General features: G+C 30.8%; 2 protein-coding genes across 3 annotated transcripts in view; both read right to left on the bottom strand.

Moving 5' to 3' along the window:
* LOC111641121 (synapse-associated protein 1-like) overlaps positions 1-23,378 on the bottom strand; it is a 132,760-nt gene that overhangs the window by 28,005 nt on the left and 81,377 nt on the right. The window lies entirely within an intron of this gene.
* Positions 10,527-23,371, bottom strand: LOC111641124. 2 transcript variants are annotated; one of them, XM_023387247.1, is made up of 2 exons: positions 22,215-23,371; positions 10,527-10,993 (listed from the first exon to the last, which is right to left on the bottom strand). In XM_023387247.1, exons 1-2 carry the CDS (start codon positions 23,327-23,329, stop codon positions 10,771-10,773), a joined length of 1,338 nt encoding a protein of 445 aa, XP_023243015.1. In that variant the 5' UTR covers positions 23,330-23,371; the 3' UTR covers positions 10,527-10,770. The 2 variants fall into 2 exon arrangements, with proteins under 2 accessions (XP_023243015.1, XP_023243014.1); XM_023387246.1 differs by having other exon boundaries at positions 10,527-11,016; positions 22,238-23,371.

Raw genomic sequence — 23,378 nt, 5'->3', positions numbered from 1 at the left:
TTAAAGTTAGCTTAGTTGACTAGTTTTTTCATTTTGTATTTGATTAATTACTATATATTAGGAGATTTACAGTATCCTTTCTTGTTTAGAACCCAGGATATATATGCCTCTGTAGCTTTCCTTTGCTACACCTTGGGTTCCAGCCTGTTGAAGATGGCTTATCTCAAGATAGAAAAAAAGACAATTTTTCCCTATCAGTATAATAATCCAACAATCACCTGAATATTTGGGCTATAATCAAATAATTAATACAAACAAATTTGGTACTTAAATTAATTTCCCTATCAGATTTTGATTTACAATGATATTTACTATCAAAATTTGAACTTCACAGTTTGACAAGATACAAGGAATAATTAAAATATAAGGGTCCTACAAATCTATCTATAAAATGGTATAGCCACAAAAGCTTTACAATGGCAAAGGATGCACAATTTAAATGATTTCTGATTATTTATAATCTACAAATCAGAAATTTAAGTTGTATAAAACCAAAAGAAAATTCTTATTTCATTTCATGAAGGAAAAATCACTTATTACCACACAAGTGGAGGGAGTCCTTATCCCTGCTGTTTAAGCACATATTGGATGCATAAATTCACTTTTGTGAGAGGCATGAATTTCAAGACATAAGTGCTAGTACATTGTCAGAATACAAGCATATCTACATAAAAAAATACTTTAAGAAGCTCAAAATGGCCTCAAAATCTGTATACACAAAACAATCTTGATTGTTTGATTAAAGAATGTCACGATGACAAATTATTTGTGGATCCAATATGATATGATTCTCTCTTTAAAGTCCAAACTTAACATGCTACAACTTGCTTTGGATAACTGAAGGGAAAATTTGTTTTACTTCTCCTATGATAATCAAAGACTTAAAACCAGATATTGTGAACTGCTTCAGTGACTACTTATTGTTAACTTGAAAGACATCCAGGGGAATATCGGACAAAATTTAAATAGTAAGAGACTGGAGGAGAGTTTGCAGGAGTTCTGTCATGCATAAAGAGGTAATTATGGCCACTCTTAATTAACAACTTTTGGAAGGTTACAGAATTATCTCTAATCGATTTTTGTGAAATAATAATTTAGATTCCTAAATTTAAGCAAATGCATGTCATTAGCATAAACTATATTAAATACAGACTATACATAAAGTTTGAATTATTATATCACTAATCTACAGTATCTTTCATGTGTTTCCAGCAGTCACCCAACATTGTAGAATCTGAAGTGCAAACATTTCTGATGACCAGCTTCAGGCATTATGTATGAAAGATACTGTATATTAGTGATACATTACATTATTTTAAACTTTTATATAGGTTTGTCTATCATTAGTAAAATTTAAATACTTTCTGCACATTACCAATTACTTTTTTTTATTCGTAATTATTATTATTTACATTATAATTAAAAAAATAGAAAGTGAAATAATTTGTATCTGACAGGTTATTTGAAAAGTTTGCTTCAGAGAGTAAATCTGTGTTGAAGCTTTTCTTAAAATATTTTGACTACTTCTGAAATTAGAATTACATTCTAGACCTATTTCATCTGAATACTATCTGAATGAATACTTCAGAATGTTACTAAAAATATCTTGGTGAAAAATAATATTATAATATTATTATAATATTATAATNNTATTATTATAATATTATAATATAATTATTAATATTAATAATATGAGTAAAATAATATTTAGAAATGGTGCATGTTAATGCTCCGAGTAACATGTCTATCTGGTTTTGCAAAAGTTATACTTGTAACTCCTACTCCGGACCAGTCCTTTCTTCCAGAATTTCAAAAATTATCTAATTAAATTCAGAATTAATTGCTAATTATTAATGTGTGTACATGATTGAGACATCATTGCTTATCTGTAGTCAGACTTTAATCTGAGAAATTAACATTAATAATACTCAAAAATAATTTGACAATTTAAATGTATTTTGAAATGAGGTTTCAAGCAATTAAATAAAAAGAGTATGCTTTATCATTTTCTTAAGATAATATATTATACAATAATTATAATGGTTGCATTGAATATCATCCTCGTAACACTAAGTATTGCAATATGTGCAGGGCTGGCTGAGACTTTTTGGCACCCCTAAATTTTTGCACCCTAGGTGAATGTCGTGTGTTCCTATAGCATATAAATATGTTCTTTATAACACCAAATATAGAATAAACTGATAAATATTTTGCTTTATTCTTATGTTCCTTTAGCTTGGACGTACCCTGAATATACATCTGCACAGTATCTGGTTATACTTATTGCTTTGTTTAGTATTACAACAGAATTACTTATAATTAGGCTGCATCATTCCAGAAAAAAAAAAAAGACTTTTCTGCCAATCTGATAACTAAATAATCATTCAATCTTATAATTCAATAACAAAAAATTTCATTAAAAATTAGACATATGGTTGCAATAACTGAATTGCATTAAAGGTAATAGAAATATCCCAAACACAAGGAATATCTAATACTTGAAAGTCACATTATTTTGTTATGTCTTTTTATCGGGTAAAAATATATATATATATAAGACTATATAGAAATCCTTTCTGGATAGAAAATTACCTGTAAAGATAAATTATTTTGTCACACCAAATTTCTATCAGATAAAAGTTTAAGATCACAGACTTTTGGCAATAATAAAGTTTTGATGAGTAAAGCACAAAAATATATACAAAAAATCTTGCAAGCACTTTTGACATGTATACAATGTCTTCTTTGGCCAAAACGTAAACAAATTTTAGAACATATTAATGTTAAAATTTATACCAAAGTGGAGTGCATTTGTTATTTTTAAACATTTAATTTGAACTAATTGGAATGCACTGTTAAATTTAAATGGTGTCCTATTAAACTTACACATTTAATTAATGGTCAAACTATAATTGAAAATTATTGGCATCTATGGTTTAATTTTTTAAATTATTAAATTGCAAAACCCATATTTTTGGGAGCTCTAGAGTGGGCATGTTACACGGCTCCAATTTCTCAATAAATAACCTTTCCCAGATGAATAAACAGTTGCAATCCTCACATTGTATGAGAATGGAAAATTCATTCTATAGGGGTGTAAAATAATGATTGAAAACCCTTCTAGATAGTTCTGTTGAAAATTTTATTTTTACAAATGTCATCTTGATGTTCTATGACAGGGCTTTTTAAACTATGTGTGGACGAGTCGAGACAGGTATGCCAACCGAGACAAACCTGATAGAAAGCTCAGCTTAGTTCAGCTCCAGATTGGTCGTCCAACAAATCTAAAAATTAGATATAAGGTAACATGACAGTTGGAAGATGATTCTAGCCTAAGTCTGTGTTGGGAGAAAGGAGTCTGGACTAATACATTGTAGTTAGAAGTAATCAAGATGTATTGCTGTGTATCTCTGTAAATAGTGTTAAATAAATAGACTTAATTTGTGTTCAATGAGTTGTAAGGTGTCTTTTTGATTGACTGGAAATCGGCAGTCATAATTTGAACTTTACTGCTACTTACTTCTACAGAAACAAGCAAAGTTGTGCTTTATATATTAATAGTGTTTTATAAATTGTGTTCCAGTCAGTATATGCTCTTTCTCAGTTTTAATAAAGGTGGTAAATGAATGGATTTCTAATTATTTTAACTTTATACAGTAGAACTCTGATTATTCAAACTGATTTGTTCTGCAGGTAATTTGGGTAAGTGGACTAACACGTAAAGAATGAAATCACAGGGTATCATTACAGTACCATATTCATACTATATTTATTTATTCATTAATTAATGTGCAAGTAGCATACTACTGATCATTTGGATCTGTCACAACAAATAGGTGTTGCATGATGAAGGAGAATTGCATTGTGATGCCAATGGAAGACAGAAAGGAGAGCAAGTGGTGGTTTAAATAAACAGAGTTCTACTGTACACACAGTGAAAACTATTATTCAGATCTGATGGAAATCGAGAGGTCTCTTGGATAAACGAAATTTTGGAATATTCAGAAATTTATTTACTTTCATGTTTTGGGCAAATCAAGCACTGTGCATTTAAAGTTTTACAAATAATAAATACTATAACGTAATTATTGCATTTGAAGGTAAATAAATTTATTTAAAATTTAACAGAATGTTACCTGTATATGACCTAGTTTTGCAGCACTATAATCAACAGATGACAGTGATTTCCAGTTACATGGAGAGTTTGGTCTCTATTATACTCTGTGGTAGGTACAGCACTACACATTCTAATTGATTTTTTTAAAAACTGTTTTGGATACTCTGAAGCTTTGGATAATTGCATTTTGAATAATCAAGTTTCTATTGTATCATCATTATGGAAAATTTTAACAATTTCGTACATTCTAAGTCAGTAACTTTAATGTACTGTTATCAATTAAACTCGGATCTACTGAAAAACATTTCTTACATTTTTTTATATAGTTTATTTTATTACTTTTTTTTTAATCTTCCAACTTCAACAGCAAAAAGCTCTTAAACAGTCTTCAAAATAATTCAATTCTATAACAACAATAATCACTTCACATGGTGGTAAATGTTCTGTATGTTGAAATGGTAAGTAGCTCACCTTTGTTTTGAATAAAACATCTAAAAAAAATCCATTAGTTTGTTAGTAATGTGGTCTGTAGTTAAAGGAGGACTTTCTTACTATTCTTTGTTTGCTTTCATTTATATTTATTCTATAGTTCTGCTAAGAGCTACATACTAAGTAATGAATCAGATAGCATGAATAAGGAACAGGAAATGAAATGCTAAACTGAACCATATTAAAAAAATAACTCAGTGGTCTTTCTTCTTGTCATTATTTTTTTTATACAGGTCTTCCAAAAAAATCCTACCAATTTAAATTACTATAATTATGTTAGTTATTAACTGAGAAGTATGAGATGCATGTCAATCGAAGAGTGGACGTTAGAGTTTCACCTCCCAATTGCCTTTAAATATTTTGTAGTCTATTGCTTTGTGGAAATGCCATAAACAAAAATGGCAATTCCGCAACAGAGAAGGCATTGCGTGTTCTGTAGTTTGCAAAGTCGGAATCCGTCGTCATAGTGCAATGTTAGTTTTGCAGACAATTTCAATATGATCCAATATGTAAGACAAACGTTCTTTAGTGATATTGACAGTTCACAAGACAAAGCATAGGTTTTCAATTTTATTCTCAATTTTCTCTGATGTTCCGGGCCATCCTGGACCTTTCTCCTTGCAAATGCATCCATTCTCATGGAACTATCAATACCATTAAAGAATGCTTTGAAACTGTCCGAGAAACTCGTGTTGAACAACACAACTTTGTGAACTGCGGAATGCAAACTGCCTTCTCTTTTGCAGTTGCCTGCCATTTTTGTTTAGGGTGCTTCCTACAGGCAGTAGACAACAGAAAATCAGAATGCAAATGGGAGATAAAACTCAAAAATTTACTTCTCAAATAATAAAGACAATTATGATAATTTAAAACGTTTGATTTTCCCTTTTGAAAGATTCATATAATCGGGAATAAAATGTTTTCTTAAGAGCAGATAATTCAAAATAAGAGATGTTCAAAGTATATGTCAAAATGTTTTGTTTCAAATTCTATGTGACAATATGTTTTTATTATAGAATTTCATATTTACGAAACTAGAACAATCTAAAAATGTTTGGTGATTAAAATAAATTGTTACAGTAGTTTTTTCCTGACTACTTACAAAAATGATCAGAATCAAAATCAGATTCTTCGTGATTTTAGGAAAATATTTCACAATGTAGCCAATGGTTTGCAATTAAAATAAAATACAGTAAATTCCCGAACACTTGTCGTTACGAGAGTGCTTTATTATTCAAATTTCTTTTAATTAAAATTCTCAAAGTGTTTGGCAAGAAAAAAAAAATGAAAATTTTTCATTATGATTATATATTTAAATATAAAGAATTATTAACTAATAACATCAATAAATGATTAATAATATCTTATCTAGCTACTTAAAATTACAAATACTTAAATATAGTAATAAAAAAATAAATATGATTTAACATAAACTTCGTCATGTCTTATTAAATATAACATATCATCATCTTAAATAAATAAAATGTTTAAATTATTCCTTTACATATACATTCATGCACCTTTAATTTGAAAACAAGCAAATTACACTGAGAAATAAATAATCGAGAATTTCATTTCCATATTTTCAAAATCACAAATTATGCTTTCACATTCTTAATAATTTACATGCTAAAGAATTAAAATTTAGCAAATACATAAAACTTATATCATAGAGAAAATAAACAAACCATTTTCTCTCAAATTATAAAATTTAAATTAAATTTAAATTCGAAATAATCAAATATATATATTAATATATATATGCATGCAAAATAAATGGAAAATTCATCATCATTTTACTTAAAAAATTGTAATAAGATGTTTTATAATTTCATTTGAAGCACTTACTTTGCCTTACACTTAGAAAAGTTTTATTTATTTATTTATTTAGAATCTCCTTTTTCCGCAAGATTGGTATTACGGTGTTGAGAAACCACTCGTGCTACAAGTTTCTGTAATGCGGCACCGCCAACGGATACTGTACGACGCCATTTTTCTGATATCCAAAAGACATAAAATAATGCAAAACAAATTCATTATGAAATACAATTACATGATGGAAGCCAGAAAACAGGATACAACTTAAGCCATACTCGATAGAATTTTTGGTAAATTTGTTTTTCGTATTAAAGGTGCATGATTGTACTATTTAAATTTTAATAAATAAAACTTAAGATACTATATTAAATATAAAAATTACTGTAATTACAAGCTTTACTAATAAAAACTATTCGTTCAATGTTTTCTAGCTCTTCTGGTTAGTTGTTAATGATTTTGAAAGACAGAAATGAACCGTTAACGTATAATAAAAATATGAATGAATTTGAAACAGAATTTAAATTAAACAAAATAAAATAGCAAAGTAACAAGAAAAGCATTTGAAGTGTTTTTTTTTCAAACCTTGCCAACGGAACATTGGGGAAATTTGGTCCAAAATTGTTACAATTTAAAAATCATTTTATATGCAAGCAAATGAGAGCAGACAATCCTATGATGATTAGTCAAAGCTCAAAAGCAGTAAAGCAATGGTCTTCAATGTGATGTGCATGGGCCAATTTATGGGAAAATGTGAAACTTGCTATATTTAAAATTTTAAAAACATTAAAAATACATTGAATCAATTTACATAAATATTTGCAGGAAAAATTTGTTTTGTGTTGTAAACTTATCTCACTATTACATATAATATAAAGTACTCTCTCTCTCTCTCTATGTCAAAGATTTTTTGTCTTTCAAATAATAGCTGGTAAGCTTTTATATTTTTATTAAAAAATGCGTAAAAAGACTAAAATGTCTTCACATTTTTGCCATGTCGAATCACCAGGAGCAACAGTCTTCCATTGCAGAGATGATCTTTTATTAGCGGCTACGCTGTAAGGAGTTGATTCTGACCCATTCTATTTTGTTTGGGAATTATTTTTTAGTTTGTTATTCTATTTATTTTGGGGCATTTTATTTCATTAAGGATAAACTACCACACCTCATCCAGACAAAATTCAAAAACTAACTCATCTTATTACAACTGCTGGCAGCAACCCATAACGTCATGGAACCCAGAAATGACATCTTGGGGGGGACTTCCAATGGAAGTTAAAAGAATGATCTACTCCCAAATTGCCATTGATAATCTATACTAATATTATAAAGAGGTAAAGTTTGTAAGTTTGGATGTAGGAGGTAATCTCTGAAACTACTCATCCGATTTCAAAAATTCTTTCACCAATATTTAGAATGAACCTTCAGGGTGGACATAGGCTGTATATTATTCCATTAAACATTCATATAAATTAAAAGATATCATCTAGGTAAGCGATATATTTTTGGTGTCAGCAGGTGGTGAAGGGCAAGACGCGTACATATACAAGATAGGTAACTGCACAGCGCAGTTGCATGGTCGGCAAGATATGCAATGCACGTGTCCGAACTTGTATATTATATAGATGTTGAAATTCCACTCCTGCAGAGGAGAGGAGAGGGACAAAATTAAGGCTTAACGTGAAGAACTTGGCTTCTATTATACTATTTGAGATGCGGTTTTTTGCATTTTTGATTGCGTTTTAATAGAGTACGTCAAGAAAATGTACACTAAGAAGGGATTTTTCGAAATTCCCTCCCGCAGGGAGTGTTATACATTTATAATAGATACATTTTGAGCCACAGCAACACGTGGCTGGGTACAGCTAGTACAAATTAAAAACAAAAAAGATTATTAGAATGAATGGAATGTTAACAATTAAGTATGTAAATAGGGTTGAGTGGGCTTATGCATGTAGTGTTGTCCCTATAGCACTGTAAGGAGGAGATGATGCTAAGGATTGAACAAGATTGATGAAAGGCTTTCAAAGTTCCACTGACGATAGAAGTTCTTGGTGATATTAGGCAAATTTGTAAAATTTCTTTGTGATTTTTGATATATTCTCATATTTTGCTTGTTGGGTTTTGTGGAGATAATTCTAAGATAGTTATAATTTAATTTGTAAGTTCCCAATTGTCAGGAAAGTTATGTACTGTACATATTTATTTTTTGGATTTGATAAATTATCTTTATTATATTTTGTAATTTTTTGCTAACTTCACTTCATTATTGTACATATTCAGGCTTAAACTAATAATATTTTTTCATATTATGTATAGTAATTATTTTGGGTTTTTCACTTACTAATGATTTCACTCTTATTTATTGCCTGCATAAAGTCCAGGCCTGGCACTTTCAAACCCACATTTATGTAATGCACTGTTAGGATATTATCCAGCTTTTGATCAAAATAACTGGGATGTTTCGATGCCTCTGCAAAAATATGCAAAACAGTTTGAAAAGGTTTACAGGTAGCGAGCCAACAATTAAAAAATACATAGTTTCTTTTAAAAGATTTTATATTTATGGTTTTTATGAGGAAGGCACTGTATAGTCTTGTGTAGTGTAAATCAGTATTATGTTCCAAGTTTCCATCATAATCCTTATCAAGTTAATTGATTAAAAAATGAATATCCTATCTTATCTAACTTGGCTAGTGTGGCAATCAAAACCCTTCTTCCAATTACACCATTTCAGCTATCACAGTAATTAAAATGCACATCAAAATGAGCCAAAACCACATCTGTGTTGCAATTATCCAAATACCAGACCCAGATATTCACAAATAATAAAAAATGTTTGGTCATACCACCTGCACTAGTCTGTTCACAATTGTTTTCCTTTATTTGACATTATTTACAACTGCATTTTGCAAAGAATAAACCTTACATAAGAATGATTGTTTATTTCTTTGTACAGTGAAATATCGGTATAATGAAATTGAGGGAGAACCATTGAAATATTTTTGTTATTCTGAAATTTTTTTATATTGAAACATAGTCAAAAATGCAAGGATAAAAGAAATTTATTGATTAAAAAACATTTTGAAGTAAGAAAGTTTTTCTAAATGTAATATTTTTCAAAATGTAAGTTATAATAAATTAGAATAAAAATTAATCTGTAATAATTATCATAAAATATCACTGGTGAACAACTAAAATAACGATCCAGAAGTACTGATTAGTTGGAATCCCACCTATTTAATTGTTATTTCTGCTTGTAGCTGTTATTTTCTGGTAAAAGAAGTCTAAATTTTGTGTGTGTCATTTGTTTAATCAAAGTTTTTTCGATAAAATCCAGTACCGCGACACAGCATTTCCCATAAGCTGTCAGGCACATCTTTTTATTTAATTCCTTTTTGCACATTATCTAATATTTTATTCTTCTCTTCCAAAGAAAACTGTTTGTTTTTCTCTGTTTTTTTCTTGTAAACTTAAAAAGAAATAAACTGTAGAGTAATAAATAACATCAACACAAAACCATAACCAAGGATTAAAATTCATGTTGCCAGATTGTTTGACATATTAATCATTTAGTAATAATGAATGATTTATTCATTTATAGATTTTGTTATAATGAAAATATTCTTTCACAATGGACAGAACTTTTATTACATTAAACTGAAATTTTCATTATAATGGTATTTGTTAAATTGAAACATTTTTGCATTGAACTGAATAAGAAATTGGCAGGGGATTTGAGATATTCATTATACCAAAAATTTTGTTTAACTGATGTTTGTTGTACCATCATTTCACTATATAGATTTTTTGTAATTCATTAATCTATATAATTTTCATCACGTGCTATGTTTATTATTTCTGGTAGAGGGGTGTACAATCAAAAAAAGTTTGAGTACTACAGCACTAGAATTTAGAAGTATTTAGAAGATTTATTCCAATTTTCTTGTTACTTTGAGTTTGAAATTTGGAGTGTTTTTGAACAAAAATAGCAAAGTTAAATCTCTAGTAAAAAAAATATTTTTTATTCTTAATATTAAAGAGTCATTTAATATAGAAAGCATAAGAAGAGCTTGATATTTCAGTTATCGTGTGAAAGTACAACTAATTAAATCGGCACTGCACTACACCGGGATAGAATAATCAAAAAACAACGTACAATGAACCTGTTTCCGGTGTGCTTCTCTGTAAACGAAGTATTACTAGCGCTTTCGAACTTTAAGTTCTTCCTCAGGTAACATGTCCAAGCGAACGCCATTCAAATTTGATTGAAAAAAGAACATCATTACGAATTTTCTCGTACGTATCGCTGGCGTCATTGACGCATGCGCCCCTTCGCTGGTTCTAAATTAACGTAACTTTTTGTCTACGAGCACCTGCCATGCAGTTGACAGGATGATCTCGTCTTTGTTGTTAATGCAATTGTCGTCTTTAAGCGTAGCCATACATATGTACAGGGCCTCTAGCCATCTAAGGTGGTGTGTGTACTTTGTAGTGCGGATTACCTTGGCCTGGCTGAATAACGGTTCTATTTCCGTATCCGAGGCATAGACGGCAAGAGCGGTGTTTTGCCTTGCATGTAGAATATCCGCCATGTGTTNCCTACATGCCGAACTAAGACATATTGAACAAATAGCCAACGAACATGGTTATCCCAAGATCGTACGTAAATTGATCCGCAAATGGCGCTGCCGAGAAGTAGCCCTTAACCAAGCACCCAAGGAAGTTCCATCTAACATCATCCCGGTTACATACAATCCGTACCTGAAATCAATTTACAACACAATAGCGAAGAAAAAGAATATTCGCATCGCGTATAGAAGATGCGCCACAATTTTTGACATTTTACGGAACGGGAAAGATACCCCAAACAAAGAACGACGCCCAGGGGTATATACCATCCCAATGATTGATCATAGATGGAACAGAAGCCTGATATACGTAGGATCCACTAAGCGCTCCTTAGAGGTGAGAATTAAAGAACACATGGCGGATATTCTACATGCAAGGCAAAACACCGCTCTTGCCGTCTATGCCTCGGATACGGAAATAGAACCGTTATTCAGCCAGGCCAAGGTAATCCGCACTACAAAGTACACACACCACCTTAGATGGCTAGAGGCCCTGTACATATGTATGGCTACGCTTAAAGACGACAATTGCATTAACAACAAAGACGAGATCATCCTGTCAACTGCATGGCAGGTGCTCGTAGACAAAAAGTTAAGTTAATTTAGAACCAGCGAAGGGGCGCATGCGTCAATGACGCCAGCGATACGTACGAGAAAATTCGTAATGATGTTCTTTTTTTCAATCAAATTTGAATGGCGTTCGCTTGGACATGTTACCTGAGGAAGAACTTAAAGTTCGAAAGCGCTAGTAATACTTCGTTTACAGAGAAGCACACCGGAAACAGGTTCATTGTACGTTGTTTTTTGAAAGTACAACTATTTATATGTTAATCCAATAGAGTGGACAATCTATAAATTTAAGAGCATCATGTTATATCTAACGTTAGCTCAACAAGTTTGGTATTCATCAATTAATTGGCATTCAACCAATACCAAGTAGTGTGAATGAGTATTCAGTATTCATTGTTTCCCACTCCCTGTCAGTATATCGTGTCAAATCAAAAAGGACAAATTTTGGACCAATATTCTTAATTTCCATAACGAACCAATGCTTGGCAAATAATCACACACGTTTACATACATGCCAATCACGTGACAAACATTTTGGTAAATACTTTGGTGAAAGACAATTATTTGGCATTTGGCAAATACTGTATGTGTGGAGCCATTTTGCTCTAAGGATGTAAAATTTAAAAAAATATTCAACAACTATTAACTATCCATTTTTTGTATTCTGTATTGCATTGAGTTGCTAATTAATGTCAAATTTCAACAAAACTTTACTACATTGCAGCTTTTATCTTTTGTAGCAATTTTAATAAAAACAAATATTAAGTAGTTTGTTGGAAAGCTGCATCATAATTAAAGCTTGTACTTACAGAAATTTCAAAAATATTTCTAAACATATATACATATTTCAAAGAATAAAAACAAAAGTGCAACACCAAATTAAAAATATATATATATAAGACTATATAGAAATCATATTAAAAATACATTTAAATTACAATTTTTAGTTAATGTACCTTCTCTTATAATAATTTAATTCTATTTATGTTAAAGTAATTAAAAAAAAAACCTAATTTACTTATTGAACATTTTATGCAATAGAAAAAAAATCAAAGAAATTAATATTCAGGATCAGTGAAAATATTCTCTTAAAATGTTTCTGTTTTCTGGAATTACATATACAAAAATGGTATAACTTCATATAAAAAGTAACTTAATGTCTATTTATTTTAGTTCAATTTTAAAATTGACCTGAAGTAAATTTTAATGGAACTAAAAAAAAATGTAATTAACTTTTGAATTATGTTCTTCAGTCTAGATCAGGGTTTCTCAATGAGGGCAATATCGCCCCCATGTGGGCGTTTTTCCATGTTGAGGGGGCGATTAGTAACAATTTATATTTTGGGGGACAAAAAACAATTTTCTGGGTGATATAGTAAAACATTATAGTAAGAATAATTAGATATTTAATTTGTTATATCATACAATAATTAAACAAATAACATTATACTAGTCACTAGTCTATTCAATGCAGTACGAATTTGGCGTTAGCCTTTGCCCTCTGCATCAGAATTTTGAAGTGAATGGGGCGATACTACGTAACAGTTTTATTGAAGGGGGCGACAATTTGTTAGAGATTGAGAAACACTGGTCTAGATAATGTAATAATCTGCATACTGTCTTTGCTGAAATCAATGAAAAGAAATAATGTGACAGAATAAATGTATTATATGTATTAGTATGCTTTGGTAGTAAAGACAAATTTAATTAATTGTTAAATGGATTTCTGTGTAAGTAATGCCAGAAAAGAGAGAATTGTTTGAATAATTACAGTATGCATCAAATGCAGCATTGGAAAACTGCAACGTACTAAAAGAAATTCTGATATTCTCAGATGAGTTTGTCAGTGCAATAACCGATGCATGTTGCTCTTGTTGAACCGTGGATATGACGAGCTTCGATGAAGCAATACAGCTGTCTTAAATGTTATATTATTAACACCATTTTACTACTACTCTGTCCATATTAACCCAAAGTTATCTTGACAAAATAAGTCTGTAAATGCCACTATAGTGCTGTTTGATTTTGCCATCTTGTCAGATTTGCCAGACATTCTGGTAAACGCTTATTAAACCATGTACCAATGTACTGGTTGCATGGCAGAGACCGATGCATACTGAAATGTACCCTACATTTTTTATTATGCATAAATTTTTATTAAAAAGTATATATAATGAAATATATTTTTATACTGAAATATTAAAATTTCAACAGCCAATTAGTTAAATAAATTGATTGTAATTTAAAATTAAGAATACAAATTAAAAAAAATAAAAAAACAGGAAATAAACAATTAATAACTTTATACATGTAGTTTGCATACATATATTAGTTTCTGCACTTACTTGATAAAATATTACATGCAGATCAAATTCTAATTGCTATCATTAGGAGACAGATCATTATATTAGAGATGGTTAGAAGTAAGTTAATGAATAATGACATTAATACAATTATTTTCTTCATCCATGCAATTCTATTAGTTATAAATTTACTATTTTAATAAATAGTAAATGTTATTTATCTCTTTAAGAAAACAAGGATTGCTTGAATACATGGAACTTAATTTAAAATTCATTTAATTTGTTGTCAAAACAGACCATTTCAATATTTTATTAAATGTATAATTTTTATAAATGTTTGTGCCACTGCCAGAGGAAAGATTGTAGCATTTCGCATGTTGAGCTGGACGAGAAGCCTCCAAACAAAGGTTGACTCTGCAGTGAAATTGTTATCTCCCAAGGGTGTACGAAAAGGGACTAAAACAGACACTTTTACAGTTTGTCTATTGGAAATCTTTTTAAATTTATAAAGTTTAGACCATTTCAAATTTGTATTCACTCGAAAAGCTTGACTATTTCAATTTTTAAGTTCGTTCAGTCCATAAGAAAAGAATCTGGAGCTGAAGAATATCTTAAAAACTCTTGTCCATCTATCATATTTTATGTAATAAAAGATTCACCCATTTTAGCACAAAATATTTAGTGATAAAGTATTTTGTGTATTTAATCCATTCTACATAAGATAACTGTGGCAAGGTATGATATAAATAGGTAGTACTACTTATAAGTGCTGAGGAAATGTTACTGCTTAACTTTGAAGAGTTGAATGCATATGACAAATGATCAATTGATAATTGTCTCATGTTATCTAATTAATATTTGCCATAATTCCATTTTAAAATAATTATATGTTTAATTAAACAACAACATTTTCATTAAAGAGTTGGACTGTAGCCTACTTAAAATCATTTGGGGAATTATTAGCCTATGAAAGATTGCAACTTCACATAAGGTGAAGGGCAATTTTTGATCTTTATTTTGAACAGAAGTTGTCTTGTATACTGTAATATATGGCAATTTAGAATGCTTTTTTTAAATGAAGGAACTTTAAACTTCTAGAATACAGCATATCACGGGCAACTATATATAGTGCACCATATATAATTTTAAAAAGATTTTTTAAAATTTATAATACATTACATTTTTATGGTACAGGAATGGTCAATGTGCCTTCTTGCTTGTACTGTTACTATAGGACACTGCCACACAATTACCCAAAAATTTGACAAGTTCAGATGCTATGAGTCCAATTTTGTTCTTACTAAAGGACCTTCTGGGAATATTGCTTGTATCTGAGGTACAACTGTCGATCTCATGCTACCTTCTGGATCAACCGCATGTACTTCTTGAAAGAAACATGTGGTTATAACATAATATTGTGAAAAGTCCATCGTTTATATTCAGGTAATGTAATTAGTATTAAATCTTCTAAAGCATTCAGTTCTCTTTCAAAACTTTCATTAAGAATATCATGATCATCATCTTCATTTTTAATATATGTTCTCTCCACTTCTCTTAGTGAAGCAAAATGTGGAATTGCTATTACAAAGATGATCAAGCCTTGTCACAATAGGAGACATACACTGCCCATCAGAAATATACAAGATCCACATCCTCTATTGGAGTATCTATTGGAGAAATGCCTCCTCTGTTCATAGTACTTCATAATTATCATTGTTCTATAGTAAATATCACTGTTAATTTACTTTATTGCCTAACCATTTCATTCCTTCGACTTTATGAATTAAACCTAATCTTTCAGTTGCCCGTTCAAGGTTAAGTTGTGAGTTTCACTTAAAATATGTGTACATCAGACTATGTAATAGTCAGAAAACTTACAAAAACATTATATGTGTGTAAGTAGTATGTACCAAGTTTGTAAAAGAAATTGTGTAAGTATAAGGGAGCCTCAATAAAAATGTAGAAGAGCCACACGCAGTTTGTGAGCCACAGTTTGGCCACTCCTGCTCTATTATAACTAGTCCTAAAAATTTTGTACTTGCTGGAATCAACTTCTAAAATACATGCAGCACATTCTTCATCTTTCATCAGAGGTGGAAAATGTGCTTCTTGTATTTTGGAAGTTGGCCCAGCTACTTCAAAATTTTTACAATCAGATATAATAGAGATTTTACATTTTGATTCATCAAGAGGAAGATAAAGAGAAATAACTACAATTAAAATTGTTATGCAGCTTAAAGTTATATTTAGTTTTTCTGTTCAAACTGAAACAAATTCCAGGACATGGTCTGGGGTGTTATCTCCATTTTCAGCAAACTTCTATTGGTATTTGTTGAATTGGAAGTTAGAATGAACCAGGATTGCTGTATCATTGACATCCTGGGGTTGTCTAAAGCTGAATGTCAGAAAAGACCATTTTGGCTTCAACAAGGTTCTTCTTTATCACATACTGTAAGGCCAAATATACTGTGTCACAGCTGGTGAAAAATGTGTTGGAATTCATTACACAAAAGGAATGGCCTGCTAAGAGAACTCTAGACTACTGTATTTTGGGATACATGCCAAAGTCAACATTACAAATGCCCGTAATATCAAGGACTTTACAGCCCAACAATTTTGGAGGAGATTCCAACAGATGTCATTTGTGCCATGTATAATGCATTCATTCCAAGGACAAAGAAAATTGTACAGATGAAAGGAGAATGAATTGAACTTAATGTTTATCACAATTTAGGCTATTAATTTGTTCATATAAAAGATAAAAATTTGAAAACAAAAAAAAGTGTTGATGTTTTCTTGCTCAAAACAAGTGAGAAAGGTTCATTGGTGCACCTTATATGGTAAATATAAGTTTGCTTAACAGAGTTTCAAAGATTCAATTAGATTGTAAAAGTGGGAGTTTATTGTATAAGATAATCTATGAATTAAAATTCTTTGCTGTACTGAAACTTGCAGTTATCATATTAAAATTAAAGCTCATATGATCTTGTGAATCAATGAACATTTATTCTTGCAACTATATTCAGAATTGGCAAATCTCACTGCATGTGAAAATACCAAGAATAAAAATAAGCTTATTCAAAACAGATGTGTGAAGATAGTAATAAAAGTATAAGAGAAAATTAGTGTCATTATGAGGCTCATCATTTATCATGATTCTTCAGCTTGGTAATTATTCTCTCTCATCTCCAAGAAATTATTAAAATGAACATTATTTAATTTTTTATGTAGTTAATTCTTCTGTTGTTTATCATTTATTTACGGTTACATCCTTTAGGTTTCAAATTAAAAAAAAAAAAAAAGCTTTCAAAATAATCCTCAGAATTCACCCATATTTTATATGGATTAAACAAAGCTTAATTAGTATAAATAATGAATATATTTTGAATAACTAACAAAGGTTTTTTGCAGTTCTAAATTAAATGATGGTTACCGAGATCCAATCGTTAGTAGTAGTTAAAGATATGAAATCATTATCTTTAGATCGTTCTTGACTATTTTAAGAATATTTACCACTAAATCTGAAGTATTTATGAATTTGATTTGATATACATCACAGAAATTTAGTATAGATTTATCTACTGAAATTCAAAACAAAAAGAAAAACTGAATCAAAACTTNAATTTAAATTCGAAATAATCAAATATATATATTAATATATATATGCATGCAAAATAAATGGAAAATTCATCATCATTTTACTTAAAAAATTGTAATAAGATGTTTTATAATTTCATTTGAAGCACTTACTTTGCCTTACACTTAGAAAAGTTTTATTTATTTATTTATTTAGAATCTCCTTTTTCCGCAAGATTGGTATTACGGTGTTGAGAAACCACTCGTGCTACAAGTTTCTGTAATGCGGCACCGCCAACGGATACTGTACGACGCCATTTTTCTGATATCCAAAAGACATAAAATAATGCAAAACAAATTCATTATGAAATACAATTACATGATGGAAGCCAGAAAACAGGATACAACTTAAGCCATACTCGATAGAATTTTTGGTAAATTTGTTTTTCGTATTAAAGGTGCATGATTGTACTATTTAAATTTTAATAAATAAAACTTAAGATACTATATTAAATATAAAAATTACTGTAATTACAAGCTTTACTAATAAAAACTATTCGTTCAATGTTTTCTAGCTCTTCTGGTTAGTTGTTAATGATTTTGAAAGACAGAAATGAACCGTTAACGTATAATAAAAATATGAATGAATTTGAAACAGAATTTAAATTAAACAAAATAAAATAGCAAAGTAACAAGAAAAGCATTTGAAGTGTTTTTTTTTCAAACCTTGCCAACGGAACATTGGGGAAATTTGGTCCAAAATTGTTACAATTTAAAAATCATTTTATATGCAAGCAAATGAGAGCAGACAATCCTATGATGATTAGTCAAAGCTCAAAAGCAGTAAAGCAATGGTCTTCAATGTGATGTGCATGGGCCAATTTATGGGAAAATGTGAAACTTGCTATATTTAAAATTTTAAAAACATTAAAAATACATTGAATCAATTTACATAAATATTTGCAGGAAAAATTTGTTTTGTGTTGTAAACTTATCTCACTATTACATATAATATAAAGTACTCTCTCTCTCTCTCTATGTCAAAGATTTTTTGTCTTTCAAATAATAGCTGGTAAGCTTTTATATTTTTATTAAAAAATGCGTAAAAAGACTAAAATGTCTTCACATTTTTGCCATGTCGAATCACCAGGAGCAACAGTCTTCCATTGCAGAGATGATCTTTTATTAGCGGCTACGCTGTAAGGAGTTGATTCTGACCCATTCTATTTTGTTTGGGAATTATTTTTTAGTTTGTTATTCTATTTATTTTGGGGCATTTTATTTCATTAAGGATAAACTACCACACCTCATCCAGACAAAATTCAAAAACTAACTCATCTTATTACAACTGCTGGCAGCAACCCATAACGTCATGGAACCCAGAAATGACATCTTGGGGGGGACTTCCAATGGAAGTTAAAAGAATGATCTACTCCCAAATTGCCATTGATAATCTATACTAATATTATAAAGAGGTAAAGTTTGTAAGTTTGGATGTAGGAGGTAATCTCTGAAACTACTCATCCGATTTCAAAAATTCTTTCACCAATATTTAGAATGAACCTTCAGGGTGGACATAGGCTGTATATTATTCCATTAAACATTCATATAAATTAAAAGATATCATCTAGGTAAGCGATATATTTTTGGTGTCAGCAGGTGGTGAAGGGCAAGACGCGTACATATACAAGATAGGTAACTGCACAGCGCAGTTGCATGGTCGGCAAGATATGCAATGCACGTGTCCGAACTTGTATATTATATAGATGTTGAAATTCCACTCCTGCAGAGGAGAGGAGAGGGACAAAATTAAGGCTTAACGTGAAGAACTTGGCTTCTATTATACTATTTGAGATGCGGTTTTTTGCATTTTTGATTGCGTTTTAATAGAGTACGTCAAGAAAATGTACACTAAGAAGGGATTTTTCGAAATTCCCTCCCGCAGGGAGTGTTATACATTTATAATAGATACATTTTGAGCCACAGCAACACGTGGCTGGGTACAGCTAGTACAAATTAAAAACAAAAAAGATTATTAGAATGAATGGAATGTTAACAATTAAGTATGTAAATAGGGTTGAGTGGGCTTATGCATGTAGTGTTGTCCCTATAGCACTGTAAGGAGGAGATGATGCTAAGGATTGAACAAGATTGATGAAAGGCTTTCAAAGTTCCACTGACGATAGAAGTTCTTGGTGATATTAGGCAAATTTGTAAAATTTCTTTGTGATTTTTGATATATTCTCATATTTTGCTTGTTGGGTTTTGTGGAGATAATTCTAAGATAGTTATAATTTAATTTGTAAGTTCCCAATTGTCAGGAAAGTTATGTACTGTACATATTTATTTTTTGGATTTGATAAATTATCTTTATTATATTTTGTAATTTTTTGCTAACTTCACTTCATTATTGTACATATTCAGGCTTAAACTAATAATATTTTTTCATATTATGTATAGTAATTATTTTGGGTTTTTCACTTACTAATGATTTCACTCTTATTTATTGCCTGCATAAAGTCCAGGCCTGGCACTTTCAAACCCACATTTATGTAATGCACTGTTAGGATATTATCCAGCTTTTGATCAAAATAACTGGGATGTTTCGATGCCTCTGCAAAAATATGCAAAACAGTTTGAAAAGGTTTACAGGTAGCGAGCCAACAATTAAAAAATACATAGTTTCTTTTAAAAGATTTTATATTTATGGTTTTTATGAGGAAGGCACTGTATAGTCTTGTGTAGTGTAAATCAGTATTATGTTCCAAGTTTCCATCATAATCCTTATCAAGTTAATTGATTAAAAAATGAATATCCTATCTTATCTAACTTGGCTAGTGTGGCAATCAAAACCCTTCTTCCAATTACACCATTTCAGCTATCACAGTAATTAAAATGCACATCAAAATGAGCCAAAACCACATCTGTGTTGCAATTATCCAAATACCAGACCCAGATATTCACAAATAATAAAAAATGTTTGGTCATACCACCTGCACTAGTCTGTTCACAATTGTTTTCCTTTATTTGACATTATTTACAACTGCATTTTGCAAAGAATAAACCTTACATAAGAATGATTGTTTATTTCTTTGTACAGTGAAATATCGGTATAATGAAATTGAGGGAGAACCATTGAAATATTTTTGTTATTCTGAAATTTTTTTATATTGAAACATAGTCAAAAATGCAAGGATAAAAGAAATTTATTGATTAAAAAACATTTTGAAGTAAGAAAGTTTTTCTAAATGTAATATTTTTCAAAATGTAAGTTATAATAAATTAGAATAAAAATTAATCTGTAATAATTATCATAAAATATCACTGGCGAACAACTAAAATAACGATCCAGAAGTACTGATTAGTTGGAATCCCACCTATTTAATTGTTATTTCTGCTTGTAGCTGTTATTTTCTGGTAAAAGAAGTCTAAATTTTGTGTGTGTCATTTGTTTAATCAAAGTTTTTTCGATAAAATCCAGTACCGCGACACAGCATTTCCCATAAGCTGTCAGGCACATCTTTTTATTTAATTCCTTTTTGCACATTATCTAATATTTTATTCTTCTCTTCCAAAGAAAACTGTTTGTTTTTCTCTGTTTTTTTCTTGTAAACTTAAAAAGAAATAAACTGTAGAGTAATAAATAACATCAACACAAAACCATAACCAAGGATTAAAATTCATGTTGCCAGATTGTTTGACATATTAATCATTTAGTAATAATGAATGATTTATTCATTTATAGATTTTGTTATAATGAAAATATTCTTTCACAATGGACAGAACTTTTATTACATTAAACTGAAATTTTCATTATAATGGTATTTGTTAAATTGAAACATTTTTGCATTGAACTGAATAAGAAATTGGCAGGGGATTTGAGATATTCATTATACCAAAAATTTTGTTTAACTGATGTTTGTTGTACCATCATTTCACTATATAGATTTTTTGTAATTCATTAATCTATATAATTTTCATCACGTGCTATGTTTATTATTTCTGGTAGAGGGGTGTACAATCAAAAAAAGTTTGAGTACTACAGCACTAGAATTTAGAAGTATTTAGAAGATTTATTCCAATTTTCTTGTTACTTTGAGTTTGAAATTTGGAGTGTTTTTGAACAAAAATAGCAAAGTTAAATCTCTAGTAAAAAAAATATTTTTTATTCTTAATATTAAAGAGTCATTTAATATAGAAAGCATAAGAAGAGCTTGATATTTCAGTTATCGTGTGAAAGTACAACTAATTAAATCGGCACTGCACTACACCGGGATAGAATAATCAAAAAACAACGTACAATGAACCTGTTTCCGGTGTGCTTCTCTGTAAACGAAGTATTACTAGCGCTTTCGAACTTTAAGTTCTTCCTCAGGTAACATGTCCAAGCGAACGCCATTCAAATTTGATTGAAAAAAGAACATCATTACGAATTTTCTCGTACGTATCGCTGGCGTCATTGACGCATGCGCCCCTTCGCTGGTTCTAAATTAACGTAACTTTTTGTCTACGAGCACCTGCCATGCAGTTGACAGGATGATCTCGTCTTTGTTGTTAATGCAATTGTCGTCTTTAAGCGTAGCCATACATATGTACAGGGCCTCTAGCCATCTAAGGTGGTGTGTGTACTTTGTAGTGCGGATTACCTTGGCCTGGCTGAATAACGGTTCTATTTCCGTATCCGAGGCATAGACGGCAAGAGCGGTGTTTTGCCTTGCATGTAGAATATCCGCCATGTGTTCTTTAATTCTCACCTCTAAGGAGCGCTTAGTGGATCCTACGTATATCAGGCTTCTGTTCCATCTATGATCAATCATTGGGATGGTATATACCCCTGGGCGTCGTTCTTTGTTTGGGGTATCTTTCCCGTTCCGTAAAATGTCAAAAATTGTGGCGCATCTTCTATACGCGATGCGAATATTCTTTTTCTTCGCTATTGTGTTGTAAATTGATTTCAGGTACGGATTGTATGTAACCGGGATGATGTTAGATGGAACTTCCTTGGGTGCTTGGTTAAGGGCTACTTCTCGGCAGCGCCATTTGCGGATCAATTTACGTACGATCTTGGGATAACCATGTTCGTTGGCTATTTGTTCAATATGTCTTAGTTCGGCATGTAGGGATATCCGATCCGATGAATGCGAGTATGCTCTCCTAATTAAGGCGTTGAAGGCTGCCATTTTATAGTTCGGTGGATCGCACGATCCTATTGGAATGTATAGATGCTCAGCCCCTGGTTTCCGGTACACTTCTGTACGGGTAGTTGTTTGTTCGAACTTGATGTTGATGTCGAGAAAATGGGCTTCAGAAGCGTGAGCTTGATCGATCTCTAAGGTCAGGCCGTATGGATTATCATTGAACGAATCAACGAACCTTGAAACATCCGGCTCAATCCTCCATAAGATGAGAATATCATCCACGTATCGTTTATATAGTAAGATGTTAGGTGAGTATTGAGGGATGACTATATCTTCTAATTGTCTGACCACTATTTCGCATAGGTCCCCTGCGATGGGGCTACCCATGGGGACGCCTCTTCCTTGGCCGTACGTGATCCCGTTGAATTGGAAAAAAGAGTTATAACAGATAAGATGTGCCAATTCTAGTATCTGTTGGTGTAAGCTATTATCATTAACCATGTTAAACAGGAGGTCTCTTACGGCGCAAAATACTGCCGGTAGTTTAATAGACGGGTAGAGTGATTTAAAGTCTAATACCGTTATGAAGCTAGGAGTTGCTGATAATTCCTTGAGGAGTGATATTAGGTCTGAAGGGTGTGTCAGAGCATAAGGATATCCTTCCAGTATAGGCGAGACTAACTTATGCATTAGTTTCTCTAGTTGAATGGTTGGTGCCCTGGCCTTATCAATGATTGGT

The sequence above is a fragment of the Centruroides sculpturatus genome, unplaced genomic scaffold (assembly GCF_000671375.1).
Source record: "Centruroides sculpturatus isolate CEXI.00-Female unplaced genomic scaffold, Cexi_2.0 scaffold785, whole genome shotgun sequence".
In the NCBI taxonomy this organism is placed as follows: domain Eukaryota; kingdom Metazoa; phylum Arthropoda; class Arachnida; order Scorpiones; family Buthidae; genus Centruroides; species Centruroides sculpturatus.
Note: the sequence above shows the minus strand (reverse complement) of the source record. Positions and strands in the feature narration are given on the sequence as shown.

Bases quoted from the DNA above. Each gene is read 5' to 3' on its own strand.
- LOC111641124 (XM_023387247.1), bottom strand. From the start codon at position 23,329: ATGCATAAGTTAGTCTCGCCTATACTGGAAGGATATCCTTATGCTCTG. The intron at 10,994-22,214 runs GCAAAACACCGC...TCTACATGCAAG, and splicing joins GCGGATATTCTACATGCAAG to GCAAAACACCGCTCTTGCCG.